The 24533-nt window shown below is 36.8% G+C and overlaps 1 protein-coding gene across 7 annotated transcripts in view; it reads right to left on the bottom strand.

Annotated features, from left to right (window-relative positions):
* Positions 1-7801: 7801 nt before the first annotated feature.
* Positions 7802-24533, bottom strand: part of csmd3 (CUB and Sushi multiple domains 3) — a 709139-nt gene continuing 692407 nt past the window's right edge. For all 7 annotated transcript variants that reach the window (XM_062980075.1, XM_062980076.1, XM_062980077.1 and 4 more), the window contains 5 exons: positions 22333-22491; positions 19715-19827; positions 16927-17014; positions 13250-13385; positions 7802-11180 (listed from right to left, as the gene is read on the bottom strand). In XM_062980075.1, coding sequence (XP_062836145.1) covers positions 11021-11180; positions 13250-13385; positions 16927-17014; positions 19715-19827; positions 22333-22491 — 656 coding nt within the window. In that variant the 3' untranslated portion in view covers positions 7802-11020. The remainder of the gene's footprint in view (positions 11181-13249; positions 13386-16926; positions 17015-19714; positions 19828-22332; positions 22492-24533) is intronic.

The raw sequence follows: 24533 nt of genomic DNA, 5'->3' as shown, positions 1-24533 counted from the left end.
GACACCAGGCGATCTGTAATGGCTCAATGCTATGGACTCATGGGAGCTGTAATTTTATAAAATCTTTCTATGCCAACTCCCATGATTCCAGAACATTGAGCCATGGCAGTAAACCTGGTGTCAAACTGCATTATTTCTAAAGTGTAGATTCACCCTCAAATTTAGACCAGAAATCTGTCAATGACATATGCACACATAAGTGTTGATTTCATATGCAGTTATTATTTTTGGACATTTGGGTACACACATCATTCAGGTACAGTGTAGATTTGAAATTCTGGGTGCACTGGACTCAGATCTGAGTCTTTTTTGCATTGGCCTGGAATGCATTTGAACTGTTAAGGTGTGCCAGCTGGGAATGTCTGAGCTAGTTATGCCTTAGGACCACTTCACACAGGGTTTTTTTTAGCCCTGGTTTTCTAGTTGTCAGTGAGGCCTGGATGGGGCCTGCTGAGCATCATAAGACGACACTGACTTGGCCCCTCCTACATTTCTTACAAAGTGGAGAGAAAGTGTTGCAAGACACTTCCTCCTCCACGACGGAAAGTGTTTTTTTGGGTAGCCTTGTCCTATCCCCACCATATGATGGTGGAAGGAGGGAGAAAGCACAGGGCGCACAAGGCCTATTGTACCAAAGATCTGCAGTCAGATCGTTAACTTGGATTGACTATAAGAAGAACCAATGTCCTTGATGCAATAACTCCAGTGGCTGATATTCCATTTCTTGACTCATTTTTATTGCTGGCCATGATAAATAATAATAATAATAATAATAATAATAATAATAATAATAATAATAATACAACTTTATTTTTGTATCCCACCACCATCTCCCCAAGGGGACTCGGGGCAGCTCACAAGGGACAAAGCCCAACAGCACAATTAAAATGAAAATTACATAAAATGCAATTCACAGTATACGCAGAATAAAACAATAACATTATACCAATAAATAATAACACAGCAACCAAACACAGTTCCTGTTATCTTCATGGGTGGGTGGACTAGTTGCAGCAATAAAGGATAAATAAATAAAGTGCATGAACTTATAGCAGCAGATGAGGGCAGTAAAAAAGTGCAAGGATAGATTATTGACCCCATTTGGGGTTGACTATCTAATGCACTGTCTATTCATAAGCACAAAGGAACTTCCAGGTCTTTAATTCTTTTCGGAAGGTGGACAGGGAGGATGCTAGCCTAATCTCCCTGGGGAGGGAGTTCCAGAGTCGGGGGGCCATGGCCGAGAAGGCCCTCTCTCTTGTCCCCACCAACTGCACTTGAGATGAAGATGGAAGTGAGAGGAGGGCCTCCTCAGAAGAGCTTAGAGATCATGCAGGTTCATAGGAGAAGATAGGCAGGTCCCATCATCTATAAAGCTCTATATAGTTCTTGTCCAGGCTAAAGGAAGGCTCTTTTCCCAACAGCCTCTCCGTTCCATTTTGTGAGAACAAGGAAGAGGGGCTTTGCAGTGGCCCTCAGTGTTGTTATTTTGTTGACAAGAGATAACTTTTTGTTCAAACAAATCTATTAGGTTTTCCATAACTCTTATTATTTGCATTGCCCATCTTTGAGCACCCCCTACCTTCTTAAAATTAAATGTCCGGTACTCCACATGAGACCAAACCAACACACACTATAATGGGTTTATTATTTACCTTGACCTGAAAACCTTAAAATAAAATAAATATATATCTAATTTTCATTGAGGAATTGAGTGTTCAAAGAATTGTTCATTTAGTGCTTTCTATCATGGTCAAAGTGTAGTATCTTGAATTCTCAATAGACTTTTACCATATGTTGAAAAGCACATAGTATGGTCCACTCAGCTTGGCATTATGAAATCCTATCTATATTGAGTTATGAGTGGAGCTCATATTAGAAACAGAAAATAGCTGAAAGTCTGGCAACTCTAAAAGAAATTGTGATTTTTGCAGAGAAAGTGATAGGAAAAGATAAAGATCAAAAGACAATCTCAAACATATGAACAATTCACATATAGATTATATGGGAATGAGGCAGATACACTGTTTCACTTAGGTCCAATTTGGTTGTAGTTTTGTGGTACCCTATTGTATAGGGCAAGAATTGTTTAAGTTAGACAAAAAAAAATGTTTCATAGGTATCCTAGAACGAGGACCTAGGAGAGTGATTGGGTAGAATTATCTTTTACATACATTTGCTTTAGACTCTATCATACCATGGAGCTTTTCACTCTTATCAGATCCCATGTGAAGAACTTTGTATATCACCACTGAGCACTCCTAAGAGTCCTTCATAAGGGCCAGTGCAAATGTGCTTTGGGCTTTATCAGTTCTGCTATAACATTATACAGATCTATTTTATTTTATTTGAGTTTAGCAGCATATGCTTTCAGCTATTTAGAATCTTGTATATATCATTTATTCAGTTATCAAAACAATTTCTATATGAAATTAGAACTTTAGAGTAAGGAAGGGAATATACACATTTGAGATTATGTTCTTAAGTCAATGCCACACTAGAGAAAATGACTTTCATTCCTAGAAACATACATATAAGAAATAGACAGTTCAGCATCTTTCTAGTGATTTATTTGGGGGTGGGGAGGGTGAGGATAGAATAAATTACTCACAAGCTCTTGGTAGGTTGTCTAGTCAAATGATTTGAGTCCCACACAGACACAGCTAAACAATTTTAGGATAGAAAGGCACCACCAAGGGAATCTTTGCTTGCTCTGGAAATACTATAAAGAAGCTTATTACTGAAGCTTAACTGCATGTTCTTCTCCAGGAAGGTTTATAAGGAATAAGATAATTAAAGTTTTTTATTGTATAGGCTTTTGAACATTTGTGAAACAAGTAAAAATATTCAGTAGAGACTCATAAAACAAGGCATTTAAAGCTCACATTGAAAGAAGTATGTAATATTTCTCCCCTAGTACTGTATCAATTATGTAAATGAAAGAGTACCATGTTTCCAAGCACTTTCCCCTGTATAATAAAAGGCTACTTACTGCCAGCAGAAAGTGCTTACCTGGGGAAAGCTGAATTTTATACTATACCTATAAGAAAGTTAACTCTGTCACTTTACACTGGTCCAGTATTTCCAATATCTCTTTGCTGATTCCATGTAAGGCAGGCAAATCTGCAGTTTCAAATGTTAAAAGATGAAACAATGGCCACTGTGTTCTTACGGTTGGTCCCCATTAAATAAGGCTGAGAATAATAATAATAACCCTACTTTCTTGCCTGCCTCTTCTCGTGACTCAAGTTCATTTTTTATAAGAATTTAACAAAAAAAATTCAAATTTCTTCCAGTTCGGGTCAATAAAAATGTATTCTATTTGTACTGATGATAGAATTTGGAAGTCTTTAAAAATGAATTTGTGAGAAAGCCACCTTCTCAACACTCAATGTTATCTTGTACTTTGACCACCTAGTGTAAGTGTGCATGGACACACTTACACTTAAATTTTATTTGTTCCCCCAATGAGTCCATGTGGTCTCTGCGGAGTCTTGGGAACAGTGCAAATGTGCTTTATGCCTTATCAGTACTTCTGTAACATGTTCTGGATCCCATGGTCCATTTCAGGTACAAGAGAGGCCTTTATTTACAATTGGAAATAAAGAGTCATTAATTCCAGAGTCTCTTCCTAATGGGGAAAAGCAGTTGTCTTGGTTCTAGGAGGCTTGAGGAGACATTTAAGGGAAAAAATGAATATTAAGTAGTGTAATGAGGGAATACATCTCCCAGGGTCTCCTGAGAAGCCAATAAGGTCTCATGTATTCTAACAATTGTCCATCAATTTGTGCAAAACAGGTGTAATAAATATCCAATAGGAAATCCACCCTCTGTGGAGCACACATCTATTAAAGGCATTAGTATAAAACAGCTCACCACTTAGGTTTTTTTTTAAATAGGATGAATAGGAGGCAGTATTTCAGATAAATGGCACTGACAGGTTTCCATCCACATTGATCTCTAGGTTAGAGATCATGTGGCAAATTACCATCTGGTAGACCTTCACTTACATTAGTTGGTGCTTTTCTACACTAGCACAATACCTTTTTTTTTGTTCTCTGACCAAAAGGTCCCAGGTTCAAATCCCAGGAGCGGAATGAGCGCCCGCTGTTAGCCCCAGCTCCTGCCAACCTAGCAGTCCGAAAACATGCAAATGTGAGTAGATCAATAGGTACCACTCCGGTGGGAAGGTAACACACTCCATGCAGTCATGCAAGCCACATGACCTTGGAGATGTCTACGGACAACGCCAGCTCTTTGGCTTAGAAATGGAGATGAGCACCAACCCCCAGAGTCAGACATGACTGGACTTAACGTCAGGGGAAATCTTTACCTTTACCTTTACTGAAGAATACTAAAATGGCAGCTTAACAGATCTAGTTGCCAAATAATGTTTCATAGAGCAGATGGTTTGAAAGATCTTCATGAATAGAAGAGTCAGAGAAGGAAATATTACTATGGTCTTATAAAACCACACAATGAAGGTCACCAAACAACAAAAATAACATTATTATAATTGTCTGTAGCACTGCAAATTACCTACAAAGAGTGAATTTAATTTAACAAATTTTCAGTATAAAACTATATCTAGCATTCAGTATCACAGATACCAATGGCTAATCTAGTTACATATATGTAACTGCTCCACTTTCACAACCCCCACATGGGGAACATCAGTTTCCCAAATCAGTGCTTGAGTTGGAGTGGTAAGGAAAAAATCCTACATGAAGTGGTGTAGGAAGGGAAAAAAATAACAGCTTTGTAACAGCTTTGCTGGGATGTTTTTTTCTCTCTTCCCAGGGCTCGTCTACATAGACACTCCAGATGCATGGAGCTGATTTAGATTTCCAAGGGCCATGGCCACTGAATGTGTCACTCTGGTGCCCCAGCAGATGTCTCTCAGGTCATTCACGTCACACCCAGTGGTCACTGCTACAATGAGAACAAGAAGGAATGGTAAAGGTGGCCATGCAGCAATGCAAAACAGATTTAGCACTACTGGATGGTCAGGACAACTTTCTGCCACCACATCAGCCTTTGGGATGTCAATAAAGACTCCTTTCTGCCTTAAAAGTGCCCTTGGGACTTGTGGTAAGACTTATCCTAGGGCTGATCCAGGGTTGATTTTGAAACTCCAGATTGGTTGAGGAATATTCTGTGAAGAACTGCTCAGTTTTTCTATGCTTTTATACAGCACATACTAGGCATAGAACAGGTTTGGTACTGTTTTTCCACAACTTTTGATCTCCCCTCCCCGCTACCAAATTATGCAGAAATTATCAGACGTGAGAAGGTGTTATATTAGTCAAACCAAATGGGGAAACTTAACAGATGAAAGTTCCCACAAAGTTGAAAGGTCTTATTTGAGAACAATAACTTCTAGCAACTTACTGTGAAAGATTAGGTGGGATTGTAAAAAATTATTTCTGTTTTTTCATCCATTCCTCCTGTCAGTTTTCCACATTGAACCACTGAAGCTTAGGAGAAGGAAAAAAGGTTTGAAAACCATAAACCAGATTATCAGCTTCCAAACATCCACAATCTCATCCCCACTAAAGAGTAGTTCCAGTCCTCACAAAAGGCTTGAAAAGGGCATTTCAGTTTATTCTTCCCTGAGTGCTTTGACAACTAAAATGTTTTTTTCACAGGCTCTTGTCAGGGCAGGAACTTGACAAAAAATAAAGTTACATGAAAAAAACTAGTTTGTTAGTGCTAAACATTCACAACTCTCCACCATCTGTAACTGTCTTCTACAATCCCCCCCCCCCCCCCCCCATATTTCGCAAAGATCCTGGCAACTCTTTGGCACCTTCTTTCCTTTTATACAGGTCACAACTGGTTTGACAGCTGTAATATCTTTTCATGGCTCACAATTTCCATGCAACTTTGCAGTAAAAGAGAGAAGGGAGGGAGCATTGCAAACCCCCTAGTAGTCAATATGTCAGCTAAAAAACCTGTGCATGTTTCAGTGAAAGCTGTGCAGATTCCAGAGGAAGCTGTGAATCTTCCTGTCATACCAGGGTGGGAAAATCCTTCATCTGTTAACAGCACAAGAAGAAAAAAATAGATTTTTGCAACATGCACTGGAATGGAGAAAATCGAGAATTAACATATTTATATTAACAACTATGAAGATTATCAGAGGCACTCTTCCAAACCAACTTTTCTGAGTATAAGATATAACAAGAAAAAGTTGTCTGTTCTGCTGGCAATCAAGGGCCAGGTGGACAATGTTTCTGCCCTTTAATTAGCAAGACAGTGAGAACTGAGAGCAGGACCCCAAACAATTCTTTATTGCAACCTCATTCACTGGTGGCAGCGCCTGGAAATATCACTGACCTGGACCTCAATCACCAACAGGTTGAATATTTTTCTCTCAGCATTGCAGTTACTCAGTAAAGTGTGGCCCTGGCTATCTCAAAGAAGATAATTAAAAATAACATTTGGTTCTGATACAGATACAGTGACAACTGGTTACTTGGAAAATAGAAACAGGTGTTTGTAAAAATACAAGATTTTTTGGGAAAAGGAAAGAGAGCAGACTGATACATAGAAATAGAGTTTCGTGTATGAGCTTATGAAATTAGAAGTCTTCGTAGATTATCACACGACACTATTAATGAGTTGGTGTCCTACTTTAAATTATATGGCTGACTCCCATTTAATGTTTGGATTTGTAGTTTAGGGAGGGGGCCTTTACAATTCTCTACCAGAGAAGTCTTGGGCCTCCCTCAACTACAAACCTCAGCACTCTGCAGGAGGCAGCCACAGGATTTAAAGTGGGATGACAACTCGTTAAAGTATAGTGTGAGAATCTCCTCATTTTCTATTCCCTCTTCTAACTCAACCTCAATTTGCTTTCTCATTAACTCCTCCCTTGCATCTGGAGATGTAGCTGTAAGTCACAGCTATGATAATTTTCAGCCCACACACACCAACAATTTTCTCCACTGCAACTTCCAAAACCCAACCATATTCTGGTTAATAGAAAATAGGGTACAACAGACATCTGTGGAAACTTTGGGGGTTCCTCTTGAAGTCCCTAAAAATATTTTCCCCCATGCATTTAATTGAGGGATGTTTGTCTGCACCTCCCGTTCCCACTTTCTACTAACAAGAAAATAATTATGGCTCCTTCTACACTGCCCTATATCCCTGGATCTGATCCCAGATTATCTGATTTGAACTGGATTATATGAGTCTGCACTGCCATATAATCCAATTCAAAGCAGATAATCTGGATTTTATATGGCAGTGTAGTAGGGGCACCAGTGTGAAAAGGTGGGATGGGGCATTCTGGTCATTACATAGTTGTTTGTGAATTCCAAACTCTTCAGTGACCAGAAAAGTGATTTGCAATCTCGTAAATAAGTCTGTCACCATAATTCATCAACATGGTTCCAGTCCTTGAGCATTCCCAACATTTGAGGTACACTTTTAATACCATTTTAAATATTCTTTCCATCCTTAAAAAGGACCTGGCTTTTTGTTTATGTATGTAGTTATTTACTTATATTCCCAGAATGTTAAAAAAATTAATTCACATTTATAATGTATCAAAATGAATCATGCCATCTTTGTCCTAAATGGAGTATAGAAGATCATAAAGATGGATTCATTTCTATTTCCCAAAGTAATTTAATGTTTTGCCAATATTTTTAAATTTACCAATATGCCACAAGTAAGAAATAAGGGTAATTTGAGCCTTTCAATAATATATTAATTTTTCATCGTGAGTTTTATTTTCCAGCACCCCTACCTGTTATGTTTCTGTATGTTCTCTTTCAAAGGATACTCAATATTACAAAAGCAATTATTCATTTTTATTTTGTTTACATTGCACTGAAAATTTACATCATACTTTTACAAATTTATTTTTTCATAAAAATAGACTTCTTTACAAAATTGTATGCATTAATATAAGAGGAGTAGCCAGTTGCAGAAGAAACAAGATTTTAAACAAGGTCTCGAACGTATTAACCTTAACATTAATGAATGAATCATCATTATTGCAATCATTGGAATAAACAAGAATAAATAACAAACTGATGGTATAAAATATAAAAATGGCATTCTTTTAGTAGAAGACAGTAGTTCCTGGACAGAAGTTTATGAGTTCTCTAAACAAACGTTTGTAAAATGATTCCCAAGAAAATCCATTAAACACCATAGAAATCCAAGCAGCAATCCTGGGTAGAATTATGGATTAGGGCATGGGGGAAGATTTCTTTCCTTTTTCTTTTGGTAGGCACTCTCTATAATGTTAATAAAATTTGATTTTAACAACGTTATGTCTGGGAAAAGACAGGACCGCCTGGTAATTCACACCAGGTAATGTACAGCATTGATTTCGTACTATCAAAGTAAGACCATGAACTACGGCAGAGAATTAGTCAGACTGTCATTTAATAATTTGGTTATGGAACGAGAATCAAAACTAAAACTGCATTCTTTTATAGTAGAACGAAATTGATCTATGATTGATTACTTAATTCGGACAAAAAGAGGGGAGGATATCGTATTTTGCTTTCTGAACCCTTATACACATTGTACTGCTGCAGACAAATGCATTGTAACTTAATAGGATTTATATTAAGAACATAAATACTAATTTACATTCCAAAAACAATTTAAATTTCAAATTATGATGAAACAGGGTGGGTTTTTTGGGGTGGGGTGGGGAAGGGACTTAAACCAAAGACCAGCGAAACTCACTGAAAAACATTTTTCTGATGTACTGCAATGAGACTGAAATCAAAGGAACTGAAATTTATAGGACCAATTCAAATGTAATCCAAATACTTTGGCTCAACTAGGTTGGGAATTGGATTAAACAATCTGTGTTTAAAGTATTTGTGCTGGCATAACCATTTGCAGCCACAGTAATGCCAGGCACCGCTTTGGCAAAGGATTCAGTATACACACTGAAATCACAAATTCCTGGCAGAGTACTTTATATAGTGAGGCAAACTTTGCAATTGCAAAATTATTTCTTCCCATGGGAAGATTGGTTTCTTTTAATAGATGCAAACAAATATCAATATTTACTCAAATATAATGCACTATCGAATGTAATTTGTGTCTCAATTTAAAAAGTGGGTCTGCTGTTGAATGTAATGCAAGGAGGTAGTGACTGCAAAGAATATGTTGGGAAGCCATACCTCTCTGTCAGGTCTGGTAGGAAGACAGTAGTGGCCACAAAAAGGCTGGTGGGAAGCTATGCCCCTTTGTTTAGCCTCACCAGCCATTTTGCACCACCATCAATTTCCCACCTGCATTTTCATGGCCACTTTTGCCTCTCCGACCTCCATCCCCAGCCAGGATCTCATGCCCAACAGTACAACAAGGTGTAGATGCACGATTTTAATGCACCATCAAATTTAGTGCCTACCTCAATTTTAGCAATGTAATTTAGCTTTAAAAGGTTTGTGTTAGACTTGAGTAAATATGGTAATATTTACTTATCAGTGTCTAAAATGTAGGGGAAAATTAACATATTCTAGTTTTTGAGCTATATATTTGTTAAGTCAATTACAGTTTGCCATGGAAGTACTGTAAGTTGAAGATCTAAGACCCAACTAGAACAAACAATTCATTAAGATTAAGCTAGATGCACTTCCCAAATATTATACTATAAAATAATTCCATTAGAGAGAATAGAAGACCAGAGATCTTTGTGCTCCTGAGTCTACATGGAACTCCTTAGGGTCTTCAACAAATACCATGTGTACCATGCTGTTGCTTCCACTGGAATAAATGTGGAAGATCTGGGAAAGAGGAGGTGATGCTTGATGGATGAATTGGAGCATTAGATATATTAACAATTAAAGTGTTTACTTTAATGACTGCATCTTATCTGGCCTTTGACCATACCCTGTGTACAGTATTTAACACAGTGTGGAAGCAGGACTTATAGTGCAGATGAAACCCATATTTGAGTAGGATGTGAAATATAATGCTTAATATGCATTTTTATCTAGGGGTAACATTATTCTACCATAATGGCTTCTGCTCATATGAACATTTCAAAACAAAGACATTTGACTTGCAAGTGGAGTGGAGATTTGAATTTCTGTATGAGGGGGGGAACAATGTTTAAGGGGAATTTTCAGAAAAGTCTTCAGCAGCATAGACTGTTGCAGTGTCGCAAAACCCAAATTAATTAGAACAGCACATCTGCACTCTTTTGAGACTGTTATCAGATTGGTGGTTTTGGGGAGAAAATAATGTGAATGAATGGAAGCCAATTGACACAGGAGAAATTAGCATGAAGGAAGCAGTGAAAGCTGACAATGTGCAATGAATTAAACACATGAAATAAAGGAGACATGACTTATAATTATCTCACCATGGCATTGAAATAATAGGCTGTACCTGCAAACCAAAGCCTATTAATGGTCACAGAATAATCTAAGAAATTGATAGGTACCAAGGAGTAGGGCAAGAGAAACATAATGTACCTAAAAGGGAAAATAGAACTGGAAGAGAATAGAAACAGATTTTGGGGTTTTTTGGGGGGAGAGGGGAAGATATGGTTTGTGACAGTTCAAGAGAAGTCAGTGACTCTTGTGGTCTGTAAATAACTTTTAATTTCTACCATATATCATTTATTTTGTTGTTTTAAACCCAGTCCCTCTAGCATAGTTTATAAAGCACAGAAGTACTGATAGTGGATGCTCCTCCAATATATGCAAATATGTTTTATTTTTATTTTTTATTTTTTTATAATAGTCTTCTTTTTTAAAAAAGCAAATAGACTGAGTAAGCACTCATGGAGTGCAGCAGACTCTCTGTAAAACACTCCACTGCAATCATGAAGTCAATATATTTTTTTCCAGTTCATGAAAAAAGAAACCTAATCTTGTCTCTCTTTCTCTCGCATCTTCAGGAGATGGTGACCCAGGAAATCCTGAAAAGTGTGCTTTAAATTTATTTATTTAGTTTTTAAAAAATCAATGAACTATATGTTCACTGTGTTGTGTTTCAATTTTCTGATAACAGAAGTCAGGTCTTCACAATGTTATACCATTGTGCAAACTGTGTTCAAGTTGGGATCAAATCGCACGGCCTTCCCTTCAACAGACTTCGCATTGGTGTCATACATAGGGTTTTCAAAAGCAGCTTGTCCATTGTTATTTTCATGTACAGAACAGCCTGTATATTGAGTTTTAGGTGCAGTTCTGAAAAGAAAGAAAGAGAAGGAGAAAACAAAATATTATTTATGTATTGAAAGAATGTACAGTTTACTTTTCAAGTCAATTGTCAATGATACAGCTGCTTGAGTTTATTTCAGTACAGATAAAAATAGAAAGGAGAGGAATACTGTGTCTCCTTTATTTATATTAATATGGGCTTAGATGAATTACAGTCCACATCTTCAGATCACTAATGTATCTCTTTCCCCCCTCCTATAGTAGAGTATGTGCAAAATAGTTAGAGCGGCAGGAAACTATTGCAGTGCTTAAATTAGCCCACAAGGTATAGATTACGGATGTGATCAATAAACTTCTCTGTATCTTTGTCTGAGCTGTTGTTATTATCAAAGACTTGAATGAAGTGCTCCTGAATAAAGTTTCTACCTACTGACAATGCATATTCCCTTGTATACAAATCTAGACATTGTTCAGGCATTGAAGATATGATTAATCTTAGCTTCATTCACACTTCAGAATTGGAGTGCTATTATTCTATCCTGAGGTTTGTAGTTTAGTGAAGCACTGGACCCCTCCTTAAACTACTAGTCCTGGGATCCAATTGGACCCAACCATGGCAATTGAAGTGGGAAAACAGTGCTACAATTGAATGTGCCCATGAACATATGAAGGGGATAAGCAGGCCAGCACAGCTATCTCCATTGCTGCTCTTTTCACAAGGTTAGGAAGCCCAGATCTGAAAAGGAGAGCTTATTTGCTATGTTTGAAAACTTTACCGTGCATGCCAGAACTCTAGAAAAGGAGTTCTTGATTGAAGTTGAAAATATCCTTTACAAACACAGCATTTTATCACTTTTCACATGAAGAGAGTGATGTTGGATGCAGTAAGGTGGAAATGGAACTACCCTGCTCAATATTCTCACATGTTCAAGTATTCACTATTTTATTGTCCTGCATAAGGCTTTACAGTTGTAAATATTTGACCTGGCAATACGTGATAATAGATAATACAGAAAATGTCTTATGTATTATCAAATTATCTTCAGGAAAAAGTGGTCATAGGAAACAAAATTCCAAAATGATAGTTTAAAAGATTATTTGTCAGCACCCCTACCTGTTATGTTAAATCTAAGCCTATTAATAGTCACAACACAATCTTTGAATGTGATAGCTACTAAGGGACTATCAAGTCATACCTAAATATTTTGTATAAAGTGATCTCTTGCGATAGGACAATAAGATATATATTAATTCAAGGTTTATGATGGCAACATAAATCAAATAATGGTTGAATAGGCAATGAATATCAGCAAAACAGCTCTGTAGATCAGCCTCTCACAGACATAAATCCATTCTATGCATTTACGATCTGGTAAACTAGGTAAGGTACAGGATAAATTATGCAAGAAATATGTGCCATAATATTCTAAATGTCAAAAGCTATATATAGGCACAATGCACAGTAATGCATCTTTATTGCATTGTTCAGAGACTCAAGCATTTTGAACAACGTTGACCCTCTTTAAGAAGGAATAATTTATAACAGTTTAAATAAGATGGAGGTATAGTGTAGAACAATAACTCTACCTATCCGGCTTCCCTGACACTTCTAAAGTAATGTTATGCATGTATATATAAAAATAGATGTTTTTCAAAGGAGTCCCAATTTATCTTGAATAGAAGAATAGGAGGTTGTCACACTATTCAATGTAAAGGTCATATTGAGGACAGACTAAAGCTATCTAGGATAAATAATGTTACCGAGTTTGATTCCCATGTAGTTTCAGGACCCTTCTACACAGCCATATAACCTAGAATATCAAGGCAGAAAATCCCACAATATCTGCTTTGAACTGAGTTATCAGAGTCCATAAATAAAACTTATTCAAACCAAGGAACAAGGACACTAAGTGGAAATCCTACATTTCCTCCATATCCACTTCAAAATTGCACAACAACAACAACAACAACAACAACAACAACAAATGAAGCTGGATAGTATGGGTAAATAATCTTAATGTGACTCCTATTTATCTGGGTGTGCTACAGCTTAAATCACAATGATGCGCACGCACACACATGCACACACAACTTACCTTTGTTTATAAAGGTAAAACCCAAATCCTGCTAAAATAAGGGCAAAGAAAGGCACGAGAATAGCAATGGCCACAGAACTGCTATTTGTTCCATGTGGTTGATTTGATGAATTTGAACCTTCAGACATATTAAGTCCTGTTGAGAAAAAAAAGTTATTTCTTGTCAGGCTTCCCATTCGAAATATTTATAATGTCATGTAGTACATTTTAGTGCAATAAAAGAAGCAAATACAGCACACTCCTTTGTATTCATGGGGATATGTTCCTAGACTTTTTGTGTGGATATATGAAACCACAATAATAGTGAAACATATTGAAAGAAGGCCTTCTGAGCCATTAATACCATAGAGTCAAACTGGAGGACATAGAAAATTACGAGAGAGGGCTATTTCCTTTGACTGTTTTTAAAGCATCATATAGGCACACCCTGATGCAGAAATATTCTTAGGACAAGGAAAGACCCACCTTACTTTTTAAAGTGTACAATACTACATACATTTTGATAGGATCTAGATGTTATTTTCTTTAAACTCACAACAAAATGAGAAATGTTTGCTCCTAGAAATGGAATGATTGCTCCTAGAAACTAGAAGAACATGGCTTGTGACATGGTCAGTTGTAAGGCAAATCAGGAAATAGGGACCCAGCTTGTGCTGGATGGGGTCACACTCCCCCTGAAGACAGTTTCACAGTTTGGGGGTCCTCCTGGACCTGGCACTGAACCTGGAGGTCCAGGTGTCAGCGGTGGCTGGGAGGGCCTTTGCACCAACTGTGTGCCAACTGCACCAGTTCCTTAAGAAGCCAGATCTAGCCACGGTTACATACAGTTACATCCCATCTGGATTACTGCAATGCACTCTATGTGGGGCTGTCTCTGAAGAGTGTTCGGAAACTTCAGCTGGTCCAAAGAGATGCAGCCAGGTTGCTCACTGGGACTGGCTACAGAGAGCAAACAACCCCCCTATTGAAGCAGCTTCACTGGCTGCCAGTCTGTTACTGGGCACAACTCAATATGCTGGTTGGTATAACTTTTAAAGCCCTAAACAGTTCAGGTCCAGACTATTTGGCCGACCGCATCCCCTTGTACAAACCTGCCCAGGCTCTGAGATATTCAGGAGAGGCCCTTCTCTTGGTTCCCACCTCCATCTCAAGCTTGGTTGATAGGAACGAGAGAGTGGGCCTTCCTTCTCGGTGGCTGCCCCTCGACTCTTGATCTCCCTGCCCAGGAAAGCCAGAATGCCTCCTTCCTGCTTTCCTTCAGGTGGAAGGTTAAAACCTTTTTATTCAGACAGGCTTTTAAAGAAGAAAGTTTTTAAGATCGTCAGGGGCTGCTGTGATTTTATATGCTTTTAAATGATGTTTAATACTGTTTTAATACTTGTATATTTGTATATTAAGTTGTATTGCAATGCTTTTAGTTGTGAACCACTTTGAGTCTCCGTATGGAGAGAAAAAGCGGAATATAAATAAACATAATAACAATAACAACAACATATTTTTTTTTTCCTTTGGATAAAATCATCACAGCTGAAAGGGACCTGGATACTTAACAAGGGAATACAGCCAAAACAAATAATTCCTCTTATAAAACTATACAGATTGGTATAAACAGAATTCTATTGCCTGAAAAGTGGAACACTTAAGAATGTACCAAGATGAAAATATTGCAGTTAAACAGAAAAGGGGCTCCAATAATTTATAGCTTAATATTTTCTTTCTGCTACCTCGCTTTTTAAATTTTTATATGCTTTGGGATGAAGCAGTAATATTTTATTAGCACCAAGAAATCTGTGGGAATAATAGACAAACACAGACTGGCGCAGATTTAAAAGCAACACATAAGCATTTCAAAAGGCCCTCCAGAGTCCTACCGGAATTACCATGTAGTCAAACCTGGATATTTTAACAGATATTGATTTGAGCTAACAAGAATACTTTAGAGCTGAAAAAAGCCTAAGGTAGATGTGCATGGCAATCAATTTATTTCAATATGTCTTTTTTTCCTTCTCCAAAATTTGATGATATCTAAAAGCAATAAACATCTGGTGAAATATTTTTCAAAAAGAGAGTTTGTTATCTAAAGATGGCGCTGATTTACTAAAACAACCAGGCATGATTAATATTGTAAGCCTGCAAGCTTGCCTGCTTTATTTTTTTATAATTTAGCTATATTCTTCTTCTCCTTTTTTTTCTATCATCAAGAACAACAATTTATTTGTGTGACACAAAGCAAATGGGAATTAACTTAGCCTCACACACTTCTGCAAAGTCACAAGCCATGGCATAACATTGTACTTTTGCTGCAAGTCAGGATAATGCAAATGCTGCAAACTGCAAGGAGAGGCATCAGGTGTTACCTGCATGGCACACTACAATTAAAGTGCTAATCTGGAGTAGGTTTTGACATATGGCAGATGAGAGCAGAATGAGTTGCAATTATAAAGAGCTGGCCTCGGAGGCTTTAGTTCTAGCAGGCTGCTAGAATTATTTATGTTGTTCAAGTCCATGGCCAGGAATATATTGTCAAGGATCTGGAGAGTTCTTTAGGCTGAATGATTTTCAGGTTAAAATAGCAAAAGCATTATTTATTTGGGTTTATGTCCATCTCTGTTCGAAAGAGATGACTCCAATTTATATATTTTGTGTGATCCTCCCTTAATTCTTGCATTTTTGTAAAATAGTTCCCTAGTATAAAATTAAGTAAGGTTGCAGACAAGCAGGGGTTGGCACCTCTACTATATCTTTTTACTGAAAACAAGTCTTGGTCATCCAGGTGAATGATCTGTCCAGGCAGCAAAAGAGGCAGTGTAGTCATTTTGGTTTGTGCATGTTGTGCAAACAGATCTTCCACTTGGAAAGTGCAGTCAAGACAACCAAAACAATCTTTATGGAAATGCATTATTACATTTTGTATTGTAAATGGGTTGCGTTAGAGAAAAGACCCCAAAAAAATGTTTTATATAGATTGCTGCAGTTAAATAGCCACTATTCTTCATGTCTTAGCAAATCATCTAACTACATGGTAACTAATAACTAAATGATAATGCCAATATTTGGTTAGCCGTTGTCAGTAACAGAAAACTAGACTTTGATTCATTTCACAATTGCATGCATTTTATGTCTTTTGACACAATACTCTTCCTACATAAGAATATTATCTACTCTTACAACCAGGTCTATATATGGTAGTGTGTTGACTTTAGCTGCTCTCAGTCTATGGCTCATTTGACCTTTGTTGGCATGGTGTAATTAACATGCCCCAGTCTCTGAAATCATAGTCCAGTGCTCAAACCACTTCACCACACTGGCTCTATAGTGCTAGTCATGCTAAGCAGCAAATAAAGAATTTAAGTTCACCCTTGCAATTTTATTTACTTAATTATTACATTCTTAAGATATTCATAAAGTATATTATTTACTCTAGGAGGCATACAATGTATGACTTTATCGCATGACCTTATGCCAGCAAGTGTAGCATATCAGCAAAGTAGATAAATGTAAACTGTCTCTTTAAAATCAGAATTCAGCTTTTTATGTTCTTTGTGGCTATGTGACTCTGTTCACACAGACCCAACTGGCACATAGACATTGGGAATGCTCCCAACTTGCTTTCCATATATGGATTCCAAATGGCTGTGCAGAGTTTAAATAACAGAAAATCAATGCCTGCTGATTACCTAGTCTTTGAAGTCCAAATTGCCCATAATCTTTACCCTGGATAAATCCTTGAAAAACATAGGTAGCACCATCAGGCTCAGCAGAAACCTATATAGACATTTTGAGAAATGAACAGAATTATCCCAGATATACATATATTAGATTGAAATTGAGAAGCTCATTAGAGTCAAATTGGTGGCACTTAAACTATTCTTCTCCTGGTATCCAATCTCCCCTTTTCATAGAGAAACATTTTCTGGTTAGTTGTGCTAAAATATGCAAGTTGATTTAAATATTGTTCTCTGAATTGCCATAAATATATATCTTTATTAACATCTGAGATTATTAGTAAATGCATAGACACATATAAAATAAAGAAAACTTTCATTGTGGTTGCTTTTCGCATTTGTTACAAACAGCTACTTAGAAAAGTATATAAATAAAACATATGTAAGTTCAGATCCAGAAATATTTATAATGTGTTAAATGGAATGAATTTTAGTTCTTTTAAAAATACTCACATGTTTTAAAAGTTATATATACATAAACATATATGTATATTTGTATGTGTATGCATATAATAGGTAAAAGATAGATAGTCAGATAGATAGACTGATAGGAGATTATGGACAGAATGGCCGACAAGTCTCATCACAAAGAAATTTGCTTTCAAAATACTTTCATGACTGGTCATAATTTGGTTGCAATAGTGTAAAATGCCAACATGTAACAAATTAAGCAAGTGCAAGTAGGTATTAAGGAGTTCAATATGCATTGCTTAACCTTATCTTGCCTCTTTTCCTGTGCTAGCTGTCCACTCATGTGTTCCTATTAACTTTGTTTCCGCACATTTCTTAAGCTGTTCCATATACTGTTGACAGGTTTATGGCTGAAGTTATGAGCGTTGTATGTGTGTTGTATGTCTCTTCAAGACCCCTTATCCAAAGCTGCTAAAGGTTTAAGTGGAGGAATCAACAAATCATTACACCCTGCCAGACACACACTAGTGTTTCCCACAACTGCTTTTTTTTAAAACTAAGAGGCATGGGATTTTGTTACCATTGATAGTATTATCAATTGTGTTACCATAACTCAGTGAGAAACATCTATACTTCTGTTTTAAGCAACTGAAGCTAGACTAGGACACTTACGGAAACAAATATTACCTATACCTACTCAAACATTTTAGCAACACTATTATTTTTTGCTTTACAATTGCATAATTGCAAAAGAAATTTCATACATTTTTTGCTGCAACACATTTTCAGTCCGAGTTTATACTAAATTTGGCATTTGTCCCTAGGCTGAATATTTGGCCTGTGCAATTTTTTCATTAGTCATTGTAAGTCAGATCAAAAGAGTTACATTTGTACTTACAATGCGATATCCGACACATGGGCGTGGCCCGCGCCAAAAAGTTAAGAATCGAAACTTAACCAATACTTTCTCATTTGAATTTTGTAAACCTCAGAAGCCTCTCAAAGTCATTTTAATTTTCAGTGCAAGCAAGCAAAGCAAAGCCAAAAAGGCTGCCATTCCTCTTTAAATTAATGTCCTCTCACCATTAGGAGAGGGAAGCAGCAGGGAAAAAGCAGAGTTTGCTGGTAAAGAAACTGAGAACACATAGAATTCTGGGAAATATAGTTTGGGAAGGTGAGGAGCCCTAGAAAATTCAAAGGGTCCTGCCCTAAACTACATTTCCCAGAATTCTGCTCACCACCAGAAAGCCCCAATCAGGATAGGAGAGAGATTTATCCCTCCATAGCAGCAACCAGCCAGAGTTCCAATAAATTGTTGAATCTGCAAAGAGGAGGACTGACTGATACTTCTAGTAAGTAAATCTCTATGATGGGCTGGGAAAAAAATCCCTAAATGGAAGTTCTATTGGTTAATATGAAAGACATTCAATGACATAGCTGTTGTGGCTTTTTAAAAAAAGGTTTTGTCAATTTTTTTAAAAAAAATCTCTAAAATCAGTAGATGGATGAATATTTCTGAAAGTTGGGGGGAAGGATCCCCTGTTAACTTGTGCCATTGCATAGAAAATTCAAGGAGATAGCTCTTGCACTTTTGTTTTAAAAAAATTGTTTATAAAAATTTGGATAATTCCCCCAAAATCTGTGGAAAAGTGAAACATTCTGAAACTTGATGGGATAACAGTGGTAAATGTGTTTTACACTTGTAGCATATTTCATGCCAATAGCTCTAACAATGAAGGAGAAAGGTGCCTATGAAGTTTCCCCACTTGTGCAATTACTATAACAAAAAATAATACAATTTCGTTACTTTCATTATAGTAACAAAAATTGATTGCATAGCCCTACTGAACATAATCTATATACAGTGATACAAATAGCAATTTGTGCTCCCAAACACTATCATCGAAAGGGGTAAGAGCAGATGTCAGGACAATGTTCTTGCCAAACAGTGATAGTGTCTTAAGATTGTATTTCCTAAACAAGGATAAAATATCCTGATAGAATAGCTAGGTCATTATCATTAGTCGTTTCCCCCCAATAAATAACAATTCTGCCTCTCCCTCTCTCACACACATACACATACATATACACATACAAAAATAATTTTGATTTTGAAAGCAACCAATAACATTCCACAAGACCATTTTAGAATGCGCTATATTTTAGTATCAACATTTATTTTTGCCCTGTAAGCAACTGTCTATATGATGTTATTTTCCATAACTGCTAATTAAACAGTCATTTTTTTAAATATCTTTTTTCATGGTCTCATGCACAGCCTATCATTTCCTATTAAGACAGCATTACATTTTGTCATGGCTGTACTCACAAAGCCATCCATTGCCCATTTTTCCTCCTTCAGTTTGTTCAAGGCAGTTTGGGATGGTGCTTTAATGAAATATATATGGAGCATTAAACGTGCTTCTTGGCTTTTATACACTCCTGGAAAAAATAAAAGCAATTGATCTGTGCCACCTATAAGTATGAGTTTTTAAAAAAGAAAGAAAGAACACTTCACATCTACCTCAAACATCTCCCAGGAAATCTTATATGGGTGAAACTGATGGTCAGCAATTTATACCGTCTTCAGATATTTAATAGGCAACGAAAACATTTGAGTAATTATATATTAGGGTTGAAAATAATATCTGAGAATATCTGAAAAAATATTTCAAATAGATTTCTCAAGTGTCGGTAAACTCTGATGAGGCAAAGCCTGGACTCACAAGAATTTTTTCAGTTTGGGATATATTATGTACAAAAAGTGTCCTTTGCAACTTTAAAGACATATAAATCAAAACAATAAATAATGATAAGCATCATATCATTTATGGAACAGTTCCAGTGTTAATTACTTTACATCCTATTCAATGTCAACAAAGATCCCTGACACAGACCACTGTAATACATTTACATATGGAGCAAATACTATGGCGCATTTAGAAGCATACATGATTTGCATGCAAAAGATACTGTGTCAAACCCCAGGCATTTCCAGGTAGAGATTAAAAGGACAGCCAGATGTTCCAATGGTCTGACTAGGTATAAGATTATTTTTGTTGCTATAATGCTATCTACATCCTATGTAGTGCAAGTCATTTTTATTACATTTCCATCTCCCTTTGCTTAAGTAATCTAAGTGAAACATTGTTTAAGAAAGGGAATATATTTGAAGCATTTCAAATGTTTTTGGTGGACATGACACAGATAATGTTAACAGCTGTGCTAGCAGGCCCGTACATGTGTACATCTGCTTTTACATAGGTCTAAACAGGTAAGGGATATGGATGCACAAGCTCCTTTTTACCAAATCAAAATTTCTCAGAACTCTGTATGTATAGTGAAAAAAAACCTATTTAGGGCTCAGTGACAATGATAAAGACTTATATTTGAAATTTTACACACTGACAATGCAAAATCATTCTTTGCACTGTCCTTCAGAATATTTCTATATACGTATTGAGATATGGAAGCAGCATGTCCGAGAGTTCCTTGATATGGATTTGGGGGTATTTTGCATGGTCTTTCTCCACTGCATTCCTTCAATAACTCTGTATTTATGTACTGGTGGGTTTTTCCATATCATCAGAGGAACTATGGCAAGATGATGAAGACACCATTAAGTATGCAAGTTTGTAGGATTAAATCTTAAATCTACACTGCACTGTGATGATGCCTAATACTGTCCATGCCTAAACCTAATCAGCAAAGAGTTAGCACACAACCAGCTGCTGCCAGATGTCTCCTTTCATTGCCAAAGAATTGGTTGGCTGAGAGAAATATTAAAAGCTGAAGTCATACTGACAGGTTTTAGCAAAATGAATGGATTATCTTTCCTGATAAATTTCTACGATAATGTTTTCTGGCAAATTATGATAGAGCACCGTTCAAGACTCTAGCAACGATGGGTGAATGTAGATGGCTTCTCATTCAGATAATCTGCATTAATTATCTGCTTGGTCATTTTGCATATGTAGATGCTACCAGTGGAAAACAGGACAGCAAGATAGCAGTCATTGGTTCATAGCCTTTCACCTGTTGTAGATATTAAAATAAAAGGTGCTCTCTGTATATGCTTCAATCATAGCTTCATGTCAGTGACCTGAATCTAAGACCATTGTTGTTGCCACTGAGAGTGCTTTGGATAGGGACAATAGGGCAATCGTCTTCCCTGACATCTCTTTACATAGGTTCTCTGAATGAATGATGATGATTCATATCTTTAACCAATGGATTATATTAACTGTTTTTCTTGCACGATTTCTGTATTTATACATGCTTATAAAAAAGAAATTAGTTTACAATGTAATATTTTAACAAATATTACAATACTGGTATTTCTAACAGCATCAAAGTAATATATACTTTTAAAAGTCATATACAATACATTGATTCAAGTCAAGAATGACATAGTGAAAGCTTTTATCATTACAAAATGTCTTTCCCTTCAGAATACTGCAGGCATAATTTAGGCAAATTTATACAGTTTAGTATCTAACACTTTTTAATGTCACAATTTGTGGCATTACATCATGTTGAAGAACAGAATCATTTTAGAGTTTACATTGCTGAATGTACAAGTTCCTATTTTTTTCTTTCTGTGATACCACATAAGACTTATTTCTCATCTAGCATGAAGAAATTCTGAATATCGAGAAATAGGAACACATAAATGCAAGAAAACTCTACTGGATCAGACCAATGGGTCATATAACCAAATAGTTAAATGGGGACAATATAAAAAATGATGTTGTTTTGAATTGACCTCAACCAATTTTACTGAGTAACCCAACAGACTAGAATTATGAAAGAGAAGCATCTGAAGTTCAGTAGGAGAAAGCTTGCTGGACTTTCTTATCTACATATTATTGACACTTATAATTACAAATGTCATGCTGTTTTCTCCACTAGCAAGTCTGTTTCTTAGTCTCTAATACCAGGCCATACCTGAAAGTAGTAGCTCCATATTGCTATTAGTAAGTGTCGCATTTACTCTTCCTGATGTTGAATTAAAATTAGTAACTGTCAAAGTCATAGGCTGCTTTTTCCCCTTGTAATTGTAGGAGCCTTTCCATATGTAATTCTGGGCAAAAACATCATCAGGAACTGAGGAGAAAAAAGAAAATGTAAATGTATTCACCATATTTGAACTACTGTAACTCCATTAAAAGATAAACGAGATTCTCATTCCTTTTCCTTTACTTTTCTTATGATCTTCAGAAAACACTGTGTGTGCAATAAATGCATAGTTAGCCCTTCTTAAACTAGTTCCTTTGAAAGGAATGAGAATGGCTAACAAGTCTCAAGGCACATCTCTACTGCAGAATGAATGCAGTTAGACATCCCTTAACAACCATGGCTTAATTCTATGTAATCATGGGACCTGTAGTTTTACAAGGCCTTTAGCCTTCTCTGCCAAAGAGTGCTGATACCTTACCAGACTATTGACCCAGGATTCCATAGCACTGAGCCATGACAATTAAAGTGGTGTCAAACTGCTTTCATTCTGCAGTGTAGATAATTTCAATCATTTCAATGGATCTTTTTTGATAACATATTAGACTTGACACTGTATACTATGCATGCCAAATGCATAGTTATTGAGAAATCTTCTGCAAGCTGCCATGGCTGTTCTGAAAACTGTAAGAGATAGCATATGCCTATTTAAGGACCTCTTCACATGGGCTGTTTTTCAGTGGTGGGAACTTTTTTTTTTGCAGTTTTGCCATGGAGACCCGCGCCTCCCATCACACGCCAGAAAGTACTTCCAGGGCAGCTCCATGGCAAAACTGGCACAAAAACCCTATTGATACTGAAAAATTGTCAGCAGCACACAACAGGAAGATTCCCATCTTTCCATAGGAAAAGATGGGTTGAGCTGGCTTAAGGAGGCTTCCTCCGTGTGATGATGTAGTGGGGAAGCCAGGATGGTGTGGAGTGGGGGTGACAAATTCCCACACCCCCTGGGTGGGTGCCACTGAGATTGCTGAGATTCAAGGCGATACTCAGCTTTTCCGGCAGCACGGGTAAAGAAGTCCTAAAAGGTTATGTATAAAAAACAAGTCATAGTATTGTTTAAATATCTGAATGCAAACCAAACATGTAAACATAAATCTTGTGTATTTCTACTTCCACAGCAAAAACAAATTTTGATAATACTGTCCCTACGCTAAACATGAAAGTCAATCTCCCAAGGTCATACATGAAAGCACTGCTACTCCACCAGAGCCTTCCAAAAATAAGATGAGATATTGGATTGCATCATTACATTCAACAAAATATTTTGTACAGTAGCAAGGTTGTTGCCAAAATATGAGTCAATAGAGTAATGCAGCAGCTTAAAAAGCCAATGGGATTTTGGGCTGCATCAAAAGGAGTATAGTGTCTAAATTGAGGGAAGTTATCGTGTCTCTCTATTCTGCTTTGGTTAGATCTCACCTGCAATACTGTGTCCATTTCTGAGCACCACCATTTAAAAGAGATATTAACAAGCTGGAAAATCTCTAGAGGAGGGCAACTAAAATGATAAAAAGTCTGGAGACTATGCCCTATGAGGAGCACCTGAAAGAACTGGGTATATTTAGCCTGCAGAAGACACAGTTAAGAGGAGACATGATAGTCATGTATAAATATGTGAAATGATATCAAATGATATCGCCGCCCTGAGTCCCTCCGGGTGAGAAGGGCGGGATAGAAATATTTGAAATAAATAAATAAATAAATAAATAAATAAGGAAGAGGCACCAGGCTTATTTTCTGCTTTCCTGGAAACTAGGGTCCCTTCCACACAGCTGTATAAAATCCACATTGAACCCAATTATATGGCAGTGTGGACTCAGATAATCCAGTTCAAAGCAGATATTGTGGATTATATGTCTTGATATTCTGGGTTATATGGCTGTGTGTAAGGGCCCTAGGACTTGGAGCAATATGTTCAAATTACAGGAAATGTGATTCCACCCAAACATAAAGAAGAACTTCCTGACTGTAAGAGATGTTCAGCCGCAGAACTCTCTGCCTCAGAGTGTGGTGGAAGCTCCTTCCTTGAAGGCTTCCTTGATACTATGTAATACAAGGCAACAACAAATATTCTTTCCTTTCCTTACTTAGTTTATCCATACCTCACAACCTCTGAGGATGCCTGCCAT

This window comes from Anolis carolinensis, chromosome 4, assembly GCF_035594765.1.
Source record: "Anolis carolinensis isolate JA03-04 chromosome 4, rAnoCar3.1.pri, whole genome shotgun sequence".
NCBI lineage: Eukaryota > Metazoa > Chordata > Lepidosauria > Squamata > Dactyloidae > Anolis > Anolis carolinensis.
Note: the sequence above shows the minus strand (reverse complement) of the source record. Positions and strands in the feature narration are given on the sequence as shown.